Below are 16,490 nucleotides of genomic sequence, written 5' to 3'. Positions count from 1 at the left end.
GAGTGGAGCAAAAGTGATCGAAGAGGTGGGTCAGGGAACTAAGACACCAAGACCCACAGGAATGTGGAAATCACTAGGAAGAGAGTTCTGGTGGGTGTGTGGATGGGGGAGTAGGGAATCAGGCGGGTGGATGACTAGATGCTGCCCTGTGGCAGGAGCATCAGTGAGCAGGGGGTTTTCCAGCAGAATTATTTTGGCAGTAGTGATGAGGTGTGAAGTGGATCCCTGACTCAGCGTGGCCTGGAGGGAAAGATAAAAAACCTTCTGGTTGAGCCTGGCTGGCATGGCTCAGTGGTTGAGCATTGACCTATGAACCAGGAGGTCACGGTTCAATTTCCAGTCAGGGCACATGCCCGGGTTGTGGGCTTGATCCCCAGTGTGGGGCGTGAAGGAGGCAGCTGATCAATTATTTTCTGTCATCATTGATGTTTCTATCTCTTCCTCTCTGAAATTAATAAAAATATATTTAAAAATAAACAAAGAAAAAACCCTTATAGTTGAGAGCCTTGCAGGGACAGCCAAATTTCAGTTTAGGCAAGGAGGTGAGGGAAGTATTCAGGGAAGAGCTTGAGAGGATGGGGTCTGTTGATCACAGATCTGGAGTTCAGATTGGAGGCTGTAGAGGGACATGAATTATGTTAAGGGATATGCTCAGAGCAGTGTAGGCATGAAAATCCCAGAAGTCCAGGCCAGGGAGGATGATGGGAGACTTGGACTTCTGGTGAGGGAAGTTAAAGTTATATGAGGCATAGGGAGTTTGTCTCTGAATCTCTCCATAGGGGCAGGTAATAGGGTGAGACCCTGAACTGTCTCAGCAATAGTGAGGCATGGGGATGGCTATTCCTTCTTCAACCCACCTAAACTAGCGGTCTGAGTGGTCATGCTTTGCAGGACAGAATGTGGGTGCAGGGACCTTGCAGTTGCTCCTATTGCAGCAGTGCAGAAGGGAGGGCACTGTCAGACACCCGGGGGCGATTGTGGGTGTACTTGGGTAGGTCGGCCCTTTGCTTTCTGTGTAAGCTTTGCCTAGAATCAGATCTTTTAGTAAGTCCCTCAAGCATGAAATGTGAACCTCAGAGTAGTTTGAACTTTTAAACTGAATATAAAGTTTACAGCACTACTGTGTTATCTGTTTGTAGGCCAAAACCATGTATTATTAATTTGTTGGTATTATAAAAATAGATATTGTTAGTGCTTATTACATATAAAAGAATTTATGAGATTATAGAAATAATATTTGCTCACTTTAAATCAGTTACCCACCAAGTTACTTGCCACTTCTTTGCTGCTTGTAACTTTTAAAATATGTACTGTATAGTATAGCACACACAAAAAAATTTTCTTCCTGTGGGATAGGAAACTTGATGTTTATTTTTTTATTAGGAGGATAAATAGTATTCATTTGTCAACTGACTCTATTATTTATATTTTTACTCAGGTTCGAGACTTATTTGCCCTTGCTCGGAAGAATGCCCCTTGCATTCTCTTCATTGATGAAATAGATGCCGTGGGAAGGAAGAGAGGAAGAGGCAACTTTGGCGGGCAGAGTGAACAGGAGAATACACTTAATCAGTTGCTTGTGGAAATGGATGGTGAATTTTCAAGTCTTTTGGATTTTAAACTACACTGTTTTATATATTACGAGAGGCCCGGTGCATGAAAATTCAAGCACTAGAGGGGGCGGTCCCTCAGCCCGGCCTGCCCCCTCTCACAGTCTGGGAGCCCTCGGGCAGGAGGCAACCCGGCGGTCAGGGGAAGGTGATGCCCCCATCACACCTGCTGCTGCCACTGCTGGCAGTGCAAGCCTCGGCCGGCCCTGGTTACCTGAGCATCGGGCCGGCCCTGGGTGGCTGGGCAGCTGACATCTGAGGCTTACCTGCGCCTTGGGCTGGCCCTGGGTGGCTGGAGGGCTGAGGGGACTGGGGGACTCTGGAGGCAGGCTTGCAGAGCGGCCAGACTCGCCTGGGGGCAGGCCCGGCTGTGCCATGTGCCTGGTGCCCTGGCAGGGCTGAGGGGACTGAGCGCTGCTATCTTATGGCTGTGGGCGCTGCCATCTTTGATGGTGTGACAGTCAATTAGCATATTCCCTTCTTATAGGCTGTGGGCACTGTCATCTTTGTGAGGGTATGATGGTCAATTAGCATATTCCCTCTTTATTAGATAGGGTATCTCAAAGGAAAATCCTTGTGCTCACATTGAGTACCAAAAAGATAAAAAGCATTTTCTTTAAGAAATAGCCTTTTTAAAGGCTCTTTTTAAAGGCTGGTATTTGTATCTGGGGCTGAATAAGAGAAAAATTGGTGAAATGATTTACAAAAGACTTACAGTCTCATTCTCAAAGCTATTTATGATTTTGAAGCATCAGGAAAACCCATTTGTAACCATGTGAATTTGGCAAATTTTGAATACTTTTACTTAGAGAGTAGCAATCTTTCCATGGTAGTCAGCTTTTTAAAATTTATTTGGGAAAGCCAATTCTTAGGATGTGCCAGTTCCTTCATGCTATAAGATATGTGGATGCTCTTGAGTGCTCGGAAAGGGGAGGCATAGTGTCGAGTATTGAGCCAGTTTGCATTACTGAGTGGGCATTGTGTCCAGAATCAGAAGGTGGTCAGTCCAGGAGTAGCACCACATATTTCAATCAGAGAGCCATCTTTGGGGGAAATTAGCTTCTGAACTCTTGAGGTGCCAAGGTCCTGCAGCTATGGCCTTGACAGGCTCTGCAGCCATGGCCTTGACATTTGAGAAATGGCCAGTAAAGCTGAGCAAGGTTAGCCTGGAGAAGTCATTGGAGGTGTCTTCAATTATGCAGTGGCTGTCCCATGGCCCAGGGAGTTTAGACACATCATTTGCAAGTTTTAATCTTGTTGATTATAAAACATTTTAAAAATTAACAATATAATCTGAATTTTTAGTTAAATTAAAATCTTTGATCATTTGTCTTGAGAAATTTGATTCGTAATGTTTTGAGTCTTACTAGTATATATGACTAGTATCATTAAGGACAAAATGAATAGTAAGATCATTTATGTTTATGACTTAAAAGACATTGGATAATAAATTGGGAAAAAATATTAAGTGGCATATGTCTATAGTGCTCATACATTCTTCACAGGCACACTGTTACTTTCCGCCTCATGTCATTTAATAATTGCATCTTTGTTATCTTTTCAGGTTTTAACACAACAACAAATGTAGTCATTTTGGCAGGCACCAATCGACCAGACATCCTAGATCCTGCACTGATGAGGCCAGGGCGCTTTGACAGGCAAATCTTTATTGGTAAGATGGTTTTCGTTGGGTTAGTCCAGTTTTTGTGAGGATGTCACTGTTTCACTGATTTTTTTTCCCCCCTCTTAAAAATAATTTCTCAAGGACCACCGGACATAAAAGGAAGAGCCTCTATTTTCAAAGTTCACCTCAGACCACTAAAACTGGACAGTACCTTGGAAAGGGATCAGCTGGCAAGAAAGCTTGCATCCTTAACCCCAGGGTTTTCAGGTGAGTGGAAAATAACCTACTGTCCTGTTTATAAGTCCTTTAAATCAATGACAGTTGCCAAGTACCAGTTTACTTTGTTACTTCACATCTTGGGGCTTCCTAGGTGTATATTTTTACTTTTTATTTGGGAAATTTCAAACATACAAGTTGAGAAAATAGTGTAATGAACCCCTCTGCACCCATCACCTAGCTTTGGGACCAATTCTTAATTCATATCTAACTTTGTCTATACCTTCACCCTCTTCCCTTTGTCTCTGGATAACTTGTGACAAATTCCTTGACAGCATATCATTTTATCCATTAATGTTACAGAAATTATTTAAAAAAAAACACAAAACCTTAGTACTGAGATAAAATTAAGATACCATCAAATTCACCTCTGTTAAAGTGTACAATTCAGTGGTTTTTAGTAGATTCACTAAGTATAGTTTTGAAGCCAATCACTATAACTTAAAAACATGTTCATCACCCCAAAAGAATCCATAAGCGGCCATTCCTTCCACTCCTAGCCCTAGGCAACCCCTAATCTATTTTTTGTGTCTATAGGTTTTTCTATCCTAGACTCTCATATATAGAGAATTATATAATACTAGAGGCCTGGTGCACAACTTTCCCGCACTTGGGGGAGGAGGGGTCCCTCAGCCCGGCCTGCGCCCTTTCGCAGTTTGGAAGCCATCAGTCAGACATCCTTAGTGCTGCCATGGAGGCGGGCCACTGTGGCTGAGCGGTGCTTCCCCTGTGGGAGCATACTGACCACCAGGGGGCAGCTCCTGCATTGAGCATCTGCCCTGTGGTGGTCAGTGCAAGTCATAGTGACTGGTTGTTCTGCCGTTTGGTTGATTTGCATATTACCCTTTTATTATATAGGACTAGAGGCCCGGTGCCAAATTCTTGCGTGGGTGGGGTCCAGCCAGCCCGCCCCCAATCCCGCTCCCTGGTCGAACTCCCAGTTGAGGGAACAGTTTGCATATTGGCTTTTTATTATATAGGATTGTCTTTTGTATCTGTCTTCTTTCATGTAGCATAATGTTTTCAGACTATACATGTTGTAGCATGTGTCAGAATTTCATTTTTTTTTAATGGCTGAATAACATTTCATTATATGGATATACCACTTTTTTTTTTTTTAAATATATTTTATTGATTTTGTACAGAGAGGAAGGGAGAGGGATTGAGAGCTAGAAACATCGATGAGAGAGAAACATCTACCAGCTGCCTCCTGCACACCCCCTACCGGGGATGTGCCCGCAACCGATGTACATGCCCTTGACCGGAATCGAACCTGGGACCTTTCAGTCCGCAGACTGATGCTCTATCCACTGAGCCAAACCGGTTTCGGTGATATACCACTTATTAAGATACATTTTTATTGATTTCAGAGAGGAAAGGAGAGGGAGAGAGATATAGAAACATCAATGATGAGAGCGAATCATTGGTTGGCTGCCTTCTGCACACCCCCCACTGGGGATTGAGCCCACAACCCAGGCATGTGCCCTTGACTGGAATTGAATCTGGGACCCTTCAGTCCGCAGGCCGACGCTCTGTCCACTAAGCCAAACCAGCTAGGGCTACCACATATTATTTATCCATTTATCAGTTGATGGACATTTGTTGTTGTTTTTTGTCTTGGCTATTGTGGATCATGCTGCTATTAAAATCTATGTACATATTTTTATATGGACATATGTTTTAATTTCTCTTGATAATATATTTAGGAGTAGAATTACTGAATCACTTTTTGAGAAACTGCCAAGTTGTTTTCCACAGCAGCTGCACCATTTTACGTTCCCACCTGCAGTGTATGAGGCTTCCAGTTTCTTCACATCCTCACCAACACTTGTCATTGTCTTCTTTACTATAGCCATCCTAGTGGGTATGAAGTGGTATCTCAAGGTTTTGATGTGTATTTGTGTAATGTGTAGTAAAGATGATGTTGAGCATCTTTTAATGTGCTTTTTCCAAGAATTCTTAAATGCAAAATGTTTTTAAAACATTTATGCAAGATAGATTCCCTATCTCCCTCTTCCAAACTCGAATAAAAAGGAACATTTGAAAAGTATGAGGAGATTATAACAAGTTCATTGTTAGAGGAAGATAGATATCTCAAATGTCTCAGGGTCCTAACTTTTTATTTGCTTTTTGTTTTTGGACTTTGCAGTTTATAGCATTTTAATATTTATTTGCTGAGCACATATATTATGTTATAGTTTATTTGTATTACCGTATACTTTGTCTGAAAAGTTAATTCAAAGAGCCTTATGGCTCTAGAAAGCATTTGGCACATTTCACAAGTTTAACTTTCATTGTTTGAATGCACTAGGTTATTTTAATGCTTTTGTTTTTTATTTTATGTCAGCATACTGTGTAATATCCACATAAGTAATTTTCCCAACAGAGATAGGACTAAGTTAATTAATGAGCATTTTAAAATACTATCTTTGTTTTTTTATATATATATATATTTTTTATTGATTTCAGAGAGGAAAGGAGAGGGTTAGAGAGACAGAAACATCAATGATGAGAGAGAATCATTGATCAGCTGCCTCCTGCACACCCTCCACTGGGGATCAAGCCTGCAACCCAGGCATGTGCCCTTAGCTGGAATCAAACCTGGGACCCCTCAGTCTGCAGGCCCATGCTCTATCCACTGAACCAAACTGGTGAGGGCTATCTTTGTTTATATGAGCCATATAACTACTACTAATACTTCTACCTTAGTTCAGTGGGCCAGGATTATCAGGGTGTTACTGAATGCTAGAATACCTTAGGGTTATCATCAGTGAAACTGAATTATATTTACATAAAACCCTTATCCAATCTGCTGGTTGAGAAATTGACTATGGATTTGGTTGTCCGTAATGTGTGACTAATCAGTTTGAGTATACACATTTGGTGGGTAAGCTATTCTGTATATTCATTTTGTAGGAGCTGATGTGGCTAATGTCTGTAATGAAGCTGCTTTGATTGCTGCAAGACACCTTTCAGAGTCCATAAACCAGAAACACTTTGAACAAGCAATTGAACGAGTGATTGGTGGTAAGGCAACTGAATATAACTTAAGTCAAAAGGCTGATAAGATGAATTTGAGGCCAGGGGTTTTTTGGCAAGATCTAGAAGCAAAGAAAGGTATATTTGCCTAGCTGTGGGGTTCACCGTTCACCTGCTGTGTTCCTTTGGTGTTGCGAACCCCTTCCCTCCTCTGCAGTCTGCAAGGAGATGGGTGGTTTAGGTGTTGGGTGAGTCTGAGAAGGCGATGGCAGCCTCACTCACATGGGTAGCTAGCAGTGAATGAGGTGTCTTCCCTTGAATTATACCAATCTGGTTGTTGTTGTTTTTTTGTTTTTTCCCAATCTAGTTTTTTTATAAATGCTTACAACCTTCCTATTTCCAAAAAGTTCATCTCATGAGTTAAATGTGTTCTATGCTAGATATAGGTGATGTATAAACAGCTCCGATGACTTAATCAGGAAATGCTCACCCTGCCAGCACAGTTGGGGATGCACATAATGTGTTTTCCTTGCTTTCTAGAATGGTTGCAACTTAATATTCATAAAAATATAATTAGCAATTCAAAAACTTGGGCATTTGAAGGAGAGAAAAGACTGCAGTCAAGAGGGCTGCACAGAAGAGGTGGGATTTAAATTGGGTTCAGTAGACAAATGGGAAACCGTGTGAAAGGGGCATGAACAGAAGGTGGTTTGGAAATAGTGTTACTTATACCTTGTGTTTCCTGGAGGGAAAGTAAACTGATCAGACTCAAGTTCCTGTGGAAAGTAAGACAAGGTTGAAGAACGTTATTTAAGTCTAGATTTTAGGAAGCCTTGAATGTTTTAACCTCAAGGACTTTTTAAATGCCCTATAGCCAGTTGGTTTTTTCTCCTGAGCCACTGAGTAATATGATAATCAGTAGTAGTCTGGGAAAGTGAATCTGACTCAGAAGAATAGGGAAGCATCTGGGAACAGAACCTTGGAGTCATTCATGTGAGATAGCAGGCTTTAGCATGGGTAGTCCCAGTGGACAGAGGCAGGAGAAAAGGACAGCCTGACAGGCTGCAGGGGGCTCTGAGGCAGCTGGTTCGGCAGAAAATGAGATGTGCTGAGTCTGAGTTGCAGGGTGTCCAGTGGAACTCGGGAGCACTACAGGGGTTCAGGCCGGGTTCCTGTGGTGCAAAAGTGGAGGAGAGGCTCAGGGAGCAGGTGCCTCCTAGGAGGAACAGGGACCCACATAGTAAGCATGGCCAGATGTTCACATTTGGTAGCAGAGGGGGGGAAAGTGAGTCAGGAAAGTCACCAAAGCTGTATGCTACAGACCCTGAAGGTGCATCGACACTTAAGACAAGGAAGACGTACCGTTAAAGGAGACTCAGGTGGAGGAGAAGGGAGCCAAGGGCAAGGACCTGCTTATTAAGGAAGAGTTGGCAGCAGGATCAAGTGATGGGATGTTAGGGAGACAGTCCTTGGGATTTGGCAGTGAGGCTGTTCTTGGTGACTTTTGATGTGACAGTTTGAACTGAGTGTAGAATACAAAGCCAGATTAATGGAGATTATAGTGAGGATCTAGAGCTAGAATAGCCGTGTGCTCAACCTGGGTTACATGCTAAATAACTAACTATTGAATGAATAAGTAGACCACATATTCTAGAAATGTGTTAATGAAAACAAAAAATCTAAAATGTAGAGTTGTAGATGGAATTAAATCACTACAGAAACATGTGAAACCTGCATATTTGTGCCTTTATTTTTTAAAAAAATATATATTTTATTGATTTTTTACAGAGAGGAAGGGAGAGAGAGTTAGAAACATCAATGAGAGAGAAACATCAATTAGCTGCCCTCTGCACACCCCCCACTGGGGATGTGCCCGTAACCAAGGTACATGCCCTTGACCGGAATTGAACCTGGGACCCTTCAGTCCGCAGGCTGACGCTCTATCCACTGAGCCAAACCAGTTAGGGCTATTTGTGCCTTTTTAAGTCAGGGCGATGCTATTAGTGCTTAGTACAAAGTGAGAGTGTGAAAGAAAACAGGGTGGCAGGTGGAGTAGGAGGCCTTGCTCTGAGGTGGGTAGAGTCTGGTTGAAGTTCAGCCACTGTGAACTAGCCATGGGCAGTCCTTGTTCTGTAATAATATACTGAAAATGAAAAATTCCTATGATAAACTATGGGGGAAGTTTTTGTTTTTCAGGTAAGTTAAGAATTGCTTATCTCTGGAAAAAAAAAGGCCTTGTTAACACAGCCTTTATAACTTCCCATCCTTGTATATACTTTCTACCTGTGGTATATATGTACTTGTCTTATGTTGTGTTATCGGAAACATAGCACTCTTTTTTTTTTTTTAATCTTCTAGACTCATTAATGTGTTACCAGTTGAGAAATTCTAGTTATTGAACACAACAAAACTACTTCTGTCTTGGTGTGATGATCTGTATTAGTACAAACTGTGTAGTTAGTTTCTACATTACAGAGGTGCCCACGAGGTTCAGCATCCACTGTTATCCAGGCCAAAGAAGAGTTGTGCATAGGTTAGGGGCCCTTCAGCTCTGTAGTGGGCACACAGGCCCAGCTCCGGTCTCCTGGGGTCATCTTCTCTGGTCTACCCTGCTGCTGCTTTGTCTGGCTCTTGGAACCCCTTGGGCTATTTGTTGAGTGTGTTGGGTGCTGCAGCCTAACTAACTCTCTGAGTCAGTATGTCCTGATCTATCGTCTACCCTCCATTAGGAATAGAGCAGGCACTTTGCCTGAATACCTAGACTAGCAGTGAGTTCTTTCTGGACTTTGTTTTCTGTGAATTGTATGTTTTAAGTTGACTTAAGTGCTGAATTTTACTATGTCCCTAAACAATATATGTGGCTCAAAAGAGTGGGAAAGTTAGGGGAAAAGTGGGCCTAGGGGTAGGGGTAGTGACTGCATTTTCCCTGTAGCTGGGTGTATTTTGAAGTTGATCCTTTATTTTTATTCTGACTTTGATTGATAAATTTTGGATTGTTAAAGCATCTTAATCTCTAAATCACCTTTTAGATAAGGAAATGTGACATATTGAATAACTTTTTATGTCAGTGTCACTAACATACAAGTGGTTTTGGTTTTTTGTTTTTGTCAGGCTTAGAGAAAAAAACCCAGGTTCTGCAGCCCGAGGAGAAGAAAACTGTGGCGTACCATGAGGCAGGTCACGCGGTTGCTGGCTGGTATCTGGAACATGCAGACCCACTTCTAAAGGTAAAGAAGTTGTTTGAACAGTAGGAGAAAATTGCACTCCCTCAAAGGATAAATAGATGAGATGTTTAAATTTAAAGAAATTTAGCAAAAACATCTAGTAATAACAGAGGAACAAAGTGGTTACACAAACTCTCCCACGGGTAAGTTATAAAATTTTGGAAAGAAAACTATTCAAAGGGACTGAAAAGTTTCCAAAAGCAGACTAAAACTGAGGAGAGTTTACCCTCAGAAAGTAGCAGCTACAATGGCTTAGAATTGGGTGCTTGTGGCTTTCTTGCCTGAGGGTTTTCCACAACCAGTGTTGGAAATGGCTGGCTTTACCATGTTGAGGTGCCAGAGGAGAAAGTTCAGGATTTGAAGAAAATTTGAAATTTAACAGGGAAATCCTGGAAATACGAACACTACAGAGGGGGTGAGACTCAAACCCAAGTAAAAATGCCCTGGCTGACTACTAAACTGTGCTTGCAGAGGGATTCCCAGAGAGCCTGGGAAAGTAAGCAGAGACCAAAGCCATGGTGCACCAAGTAATACTGTTACGGTTTCTGCTTTTTCAAATGAGTGTATTCCCCAAACTGGTGCAGCATGGATAACAGGAAGCAATGAGACTGACTTCCTATGTTGGGACAGCTGGAAATTGAGTGGGAGAGGGTCCCTGAAACAAGGAGACCACAGAGAAGACAACATTAAAAGTGTACACAAAACATCCTAATCTAAAAGAAGTCGCTAGAACTAATAAGTGGAGTTATCATGGCTGCAGAATTTAAGTTCCATATACAAAGTTCAAATGTATTTCTGTATATTAGCGATGAATAATTGAAAGGTGAAATTAAAAAAAATTCATTTCATTTACAACAGTATCCAAAAGCATGAAATACATAGGGATAAATTTACCAAAATACAGGGTAGGAATTTATATGGGATTGCAGGTATCAGCTAAAATAGTCAGAACAATTAAATCGAAGGGATTACACTCTCTGATTTTAGACTTTGTATACAGCTACAGCAGTGAAGACTAGTATTGATGAGAGAATTTAACACATAGATCAATGAGATGGAATAGAGTCTAGAAATAGACCTTCCTACATAATAGGTTCATTGATTTTCAACAGAGATACCTAGGTTATTGAAGGTGGGAAGGATTGTCTTGCCAACAAATGGTTCTGGTAGCTCAATGTTTATATGAAAGAAAGTAAACGTTGACCCTTACATCATATGTAAAAAAATAATTTGAAGTAGATCATAAAACTATAAAACTTCTAGGAAAAAACGTTAGGAAAAAGTCTTTGTAACTTTGGGTAGTCAGAAATTTCATAGGACACAAAATCATGAACCACAAAAACAGTTGTTAAATGGAATCTCATCAAACTTAAAAACTTGGTCTTTGAAAGATACCATTAAGAAAATGAAAGGCAAGCTACACACTCTGAAAATACTTGGCAGTACACACATATGAAAGGAATTGTATCTAGAATATATTAAAAACAAAAACAAATCTCTTAAAACTCAATAATAATGCCTTGGCCGGGTGGCTCAGTTGGTTGGAGCATCGTCCTATACACCAAAAGGTTGTGAATTTGATTCCCAGTCAGGGCACAGACCTAGGTTGTGGGTTTGATCCCCTGTTGGGGCACATGCAGGAAGCAACTGATCAATGTTTCTTTTTCTGTCTCTATTTCTCTTCCTTTCTAACATTAATAAACATATCCTTAGGTGAGGATTAAAAAAACACCAACTCAATAATAACAAAACAAGCAACCTAATAAATTGTGCAAAAGATTTGAGCATATACTTCACAAAAGATAGTATATGAGTGGACAATAGCACCTTAAGGTACTCGATATCATTAGTCATCAGGGAAGTGCAAATTAAACCTCAAGGAAATACCAAATGGTTAAAATTTTAAAGCCCGTCCTAAAGGATTGGCAAGAAGGTGGAGCAACAAGAACTCTCATATGTTGCTGATGGGAATGTGAAATGCTACTGTCGTTTTGGGGAACAGTGGCAGTTTCTTATAAATGCTTCCATATGATCAAAGATATTTACCCAAGAGAAATTAAAACATAATGTCCACACAAAGACTTACACCGCTTTATTCATAATAGCAATAAACTGGAAACAACCCTGATGTTCAAGAATGAAATGTTTATTTGGTATGATTAGACAATGCAGTGCTACACAGCAGTAAAAATGAAACAACACACAACTGTGGGGATGAATCTCAGAAACAGAAACCAGACACAATGAAGCACATACTGTATGCTGCCATTGATACGCAATTCTAGAAGTTGTAACTAATCCATAGGGACTGAAAGCATATGTGCAATTGCCTGGGAGTGGGGGAAGGGTTGAATACAGAGGGGCACAAGGGAACTTTGGGAGAATGAAGAGTATTTTGTACCTTCATTGTGGTAAGAGGTTAAGTTTGTCAAAACTCATTGATCTTAGAAATTGATGACTCAAGAGCAAGTTTTTGCACAACTGCATGCTATTAACTCATACCTCTAAATAAGCAGCTCCATCAGTTTTGATGTGTTCTGATGTGTTCTCTCCAGGCCTTACAATTCATGTTTTATATGTCAGTATTCAGGTATAATTAGAAAGAGCCACCCAAATTTTTCAGAAACTGAAGAGTTGTTTAAAATAAGTAAAAGTTGCCCTAGCTGGTTTGGCTCAGTGGATAAAGTTATCTGCCTTCGGATTGAAGGGTCCCAGGTTCAATTCCGGTCAAGGGCACATGCCCGGGTTTCGGGCTTGATTCCCACTCTGGGGCATGCAGGAGGCAGCCAATCAATGATTCTCTCTCATCACTGATATTTCTGTCTCTCTCTCCCTTCCTCTCTGAAATCAATAAAAATATTTAAAAAAGAAAAGTAAAAGCGCTTCCAAAATGGGAAAAAACAAACGTATTGAACTGTACACTTTAAATGGATGCATTTTTTACATGTAAATCATCCCTTAATAAAGTGGATTTTTTGAAAATTAAAGGAATTGACTCAGTTGCAAAAAGAGGACTAGAAAAGAAATTGAAAGCTGCTGAATGCCCTGCTCTGGTCAGCCATACCTGCCTCCTGTACAAAGAGAGCGTGGCCATCGCTCACAGTCAAATTGAATGGAGCCTTCACTATATTCAAGCTCTCAGGAGGAGTCACCACATGCCAGCAGCCTTTTTGTCAAGACTGAATCATTTCAATTGAGTTTATAAAAAGACAATTTCTAGAACTCTTAAGGTGAAGTTATCCTAAGAGCAAATACTTCTGCATAGTCACTCCTGCTCGATCTCATTTAGCCAAAGCTGATGGATTGCCCATCTGCTGTGCTTTTTTTTCATAAGTGAGTTTATTTATCTGTTAATGCTGTGATCAAGTCTACATTTGGTGGTGGAATCTCCAACAGTTTTTATGTTTTGTATTTGTCAGGTGTCTATCATCCCAAGGGGCAAAGGTCTGGGTTACGCTCAGTATTTACCCAGAGAACAGTACCTGTACACCAAAGAGCAGCTCTTGGATAGGATGTGCATGACTCTGGGTGGCCGGGTGTCGGAAGAAATCTTCTTTGGCAAGATTACAACTGGTGCTCAAGATGACCTGAAAAAAGTGACTCAGAGTGCATATGCCCAAGTAAGTACGAAATGGAGTGCTTCTTCCTCATCTCACGTTTGCATGAGAAATAGTCACGAATGGCTCTGGAACAGTAACACTGTGTTTGACTGGTTTGGGCTTCTTGGGCCAAGGTTATTTCTTAAAAGAAATCCATTGTAAAGCAATCAAAACTTACGAAAAGAAATGACTTTTTGGGGGCACTCCTGTTCCTCATATGTCAGCTCTTTTGGGTCTGTCACTTTCTCAAATCCTTTTAATGATGCATATAATTTTTTTTCCTATTGTCTTTACTTTCTATTTCTTAGGACATTATTTGTTGTATTTGCTCATGTTGTTTCTGGCTTAATCTTTATTTTTAAAATAATTTTTCTTTTATATCTTTTTCCTTTGTTCTAGCACCTCATCTGAGCTTTTCTGATTCCGATTTATGCTATTCTACATTTTCTATCATTTTTCTGATTTCTTTTAGCCTTTTCTGGAGTCTAGGCTATAGCTTTCATCTGTTTTATGGACATCTTTCCATCTTGCTTTTCTTATCTATGGAGACATTATTCTGCTGCTCTTTTTTTCTTCTCGGAATAACTTCATAAGGGATTTTCCTATTGTTCATTTTTACATTAAATTTGTTTTCCTGGCCTCTTAGGAAGGAGGAAGATGAGGACAGCTAGCTTTTCTATTTTGATAGCTTTAGAATTCCCTTTTCTGATGTTTTCATGAAGTTTTAAAAAACATGGCCTACTGTGCTCGCTTCGGCAGCACATACACTAAAATACATGGCCTACTACTTTTGGAGTCCTCCTGGCTCAGTTCCTGCTCCTCACTTTTATCTGGGCCTTCCCTTTTCTAGTCAGTTTGGATTTTACTTCCAGAAGCTGCTGCTTTTTTCTTTTTTAAAATCTATTGGGGTGACTTTGGTTGCTAGGATCATATAGGTTTCACGTGTACATTTCTGTGGTACATTATTTGTGTATTGCATTGTGTGCCTATCACTGAAAGACCAATCATTTTCCATTACCATATATTTAGCCCCCTTTACCCTGTATGACTCCTTCCTAATCACCATACTATTGTCTGTGTCTATGAGTTTCAGTTTTATATCGCACACACGAGTGAAATCATATGGTTCATAGCTTTTTCTGACTTATTTTGCTTAGCATAATTTTCTCAAGGTCCATCCATGTTGTTGCAAATGGCAGTATTTCATCTTTTCTTATGGCTGAGTAGTCTTCCATTGCATATATGTACCACATCTTCTTTATCCAGTCCTCTATCAAAGGACACTTTGTCTCCATATCTTGGCCACTGTGAGTAACGCTGCAGTGAACGTAGGGGTACATATATCTTTGTGAATAAATGCTTTAAAATTTTTCGTGTAGATGTCCAGAAGAGGGGTTGCTGAGTCATCTGGTAATTCTATTCTTAGTTTTTTGAGGGACTTCCATACTATTCTCCATACGGCTGTACATTTACATTCCCACCAGAAGTGAATGAGGGTTCCTTTTTCTCCACAGCCTCTCCAATACTTGTTATTACTTGTCTTGTTAATAATCTCGAAGCCGCTGCTTAACGTGGGGCTTCTTCTTGTTAGCTTTGGGGCTCTTATGGCCCAGACTGGACCAACCACTTCACACAGTCTCCTGGCCCTGCGGCTCAGGGAACGGGAAATGCACTGCCCTTTCCGGGGTCAGTTGTTCTCAGGTTGACATGACGCTCTTTGTAGGAAGAACCTGGAGGGTTTGGGGTTCTTATCCTCTCAGGTCTGTCAGAAGCTTCTTTTCTACTTCCCCTCATTCAGAGAGGATCATGCAGGTCTTACAGCTTTGGGATTTGTCCCCTCCTGTTTCTCACCTGATTTTGTGTTAGGTTGTTTATGGGCTTCTGGTCTGGTATTCCTTACTGAGGAATTTAAAGCACTAGTCATTGCTGCCACTGCACACAGAACGTTCAGCCTATTTCAGGCCCCATGTAGATTTTGCCAGGTTAAAGAGTAGATTACAATGAAATGTGTGGAGTTAATTCTAAAGACTTATGGGCATTTTATGAAAATATGTTAGCCTGTCAGCAAAAATGGATGTCTACCACTAATCATGTATTCTTTTTCAGATTGTTCAGTTTGGCATGAATGAAAAGGTTGGGCAAATCTCCTTTGACCTCCCACGTCAGGGTGACATGGTATTAGAGAAACCTTATAGTGAAGCCACAGCAAGACTGATAGATGACGAAGTACGAATACTTATTAATGATGCTTATAAAAGAACAGTAACTCTTCTCACAGAAAAGAAAGCCGATGTGGAGAAGGTAGGTGCCAATCATACAAATAATTCTAAACACAGTTTTGCAGGATAAGTTCAAAGTGATACTGACTCTTGGTGGGTTTATAGAAGTCAGCATTTCTCGTATCTGGCTGACTCTTGGGTTCCTTCCTTCATTCTGATGTTTCTGTGTGTCTTTTGCTTCTGAGGTGGTGGAAATATGTTGATAAGCAAAAGTGGGCATGATCCCAGTTCTTGTGGCCCTTAAGAATATGAGTGAGGGATTCATGAAGTCTATTAATAGTTACCCAATAAACAATTGAATCTGTACTGTTCCTCACCAGGTATTTTACCAATATAGTAAATCCTCGGTTAATACCATTGATAGTTTCTGCAACCTTAAGTGAAATGACATATAATGAAACCAGTTTTACCAAAGGCTAATTAATATAAGCAAGAGTTAAGTTCCTGTGGCCTCACATCAACGTTATAACAAAACAGTGTTGAACAAAACAACATTATTTGAGGCCCTGCTGTACTCCTAAGTATGGAATACAATGGACTAATAGAAATTTACCATTGTTTCTCACCTCTGGAATAAGTAGTAAGTGACAGATGAAAGGGCACATAGAGAATTAGCTAAACTTGATAAGCAGGAAGTCAACACATGAAAACTACATTTGGCTTAATTATAAGCGTCCATGGATAAGCATGCTTCATGTGTTTCATTGTTCCTCATTTGGATAGCACCTGCAAAAGGCATGGATCCTTTTATTTTTTAATATATTTTATTGATTTTTTACAGAGAGGAAGGGAGAGGGATAGAAACATCGATCAGCTGCCTCCTGCACACCTCCTACTGGGGATGTGCCCGCAACCAAGGTACATGCCCTTGTCCGGAATCGAACCTGAGACCTTTCAGT

General features: G+C 40.7%; 1 protein-coding gene across 2 annotated transcripts in view; it reads left to right on the top strand.

Moving 5' to 3' along the window:
- AFG3L2 (AFG3 like matrix AAA peptidase subunit 2) overlaps window positions 1–16,490 on the top strand; it is a 40,425-nt gene that overhangs the window by 20,255 nt on the left and 3,680 nt on the right. Inside the window, exons 10-16 of one of the 2 annotated variants that reach the window (XM_008159691.3) lie at window positions 1,439–1,592; window positions 3,175–3,282; window positions 3,376–3,501; window positions 6,427–6,537; window positions 9,601–9,716; window positions 13,133–13,333; window positions 15,419–15,613. In XM_008159691.3, coding sequence (XP_008157913.1) covers window positions 1,439–1,592; window positions 3,175–3,282; window positions 3,376–3,501; window positions 6,427–6,537; window positions 9,601–9,716; window positions 13,133–13,333; window positions 15,419–15,613 — 1,011 coding nt within the window. The remainder of the gene's footprint in view (window positions 1–1,438; window positions 1,593–3,174; window positions 3,283–3,375; window positions 3,502–6,426; window positions 6,538–9,600; window positions 9,717–13,132; window positions 13,334–15,418; window positions 15,614–16,490) is intronic. The other variant, XM_054724414.1, reaches the window with a different exon arrangement.

This window comes from Eptesicus fuscus, chromosome 12 (genome assembly GCF_027574615.1).
Source record: "Eptesicus fuscus isolate TK198812 chromosome 12, DD_ASM_mEF_20220401, whole genome shotgun sequence".
Taxonomy (NCBI): Eukaryota; Metazoa; Chordata; class Mammalia; order Chiroptera; family Vespertilionidae; genus Eptesicus; species Eptesicus fuscus.
The sequence above is the reverse complement of the archived record's forward strand: the minus strand, read 5'-3'. Positions and strand labels throughout refer to the sequence as shown.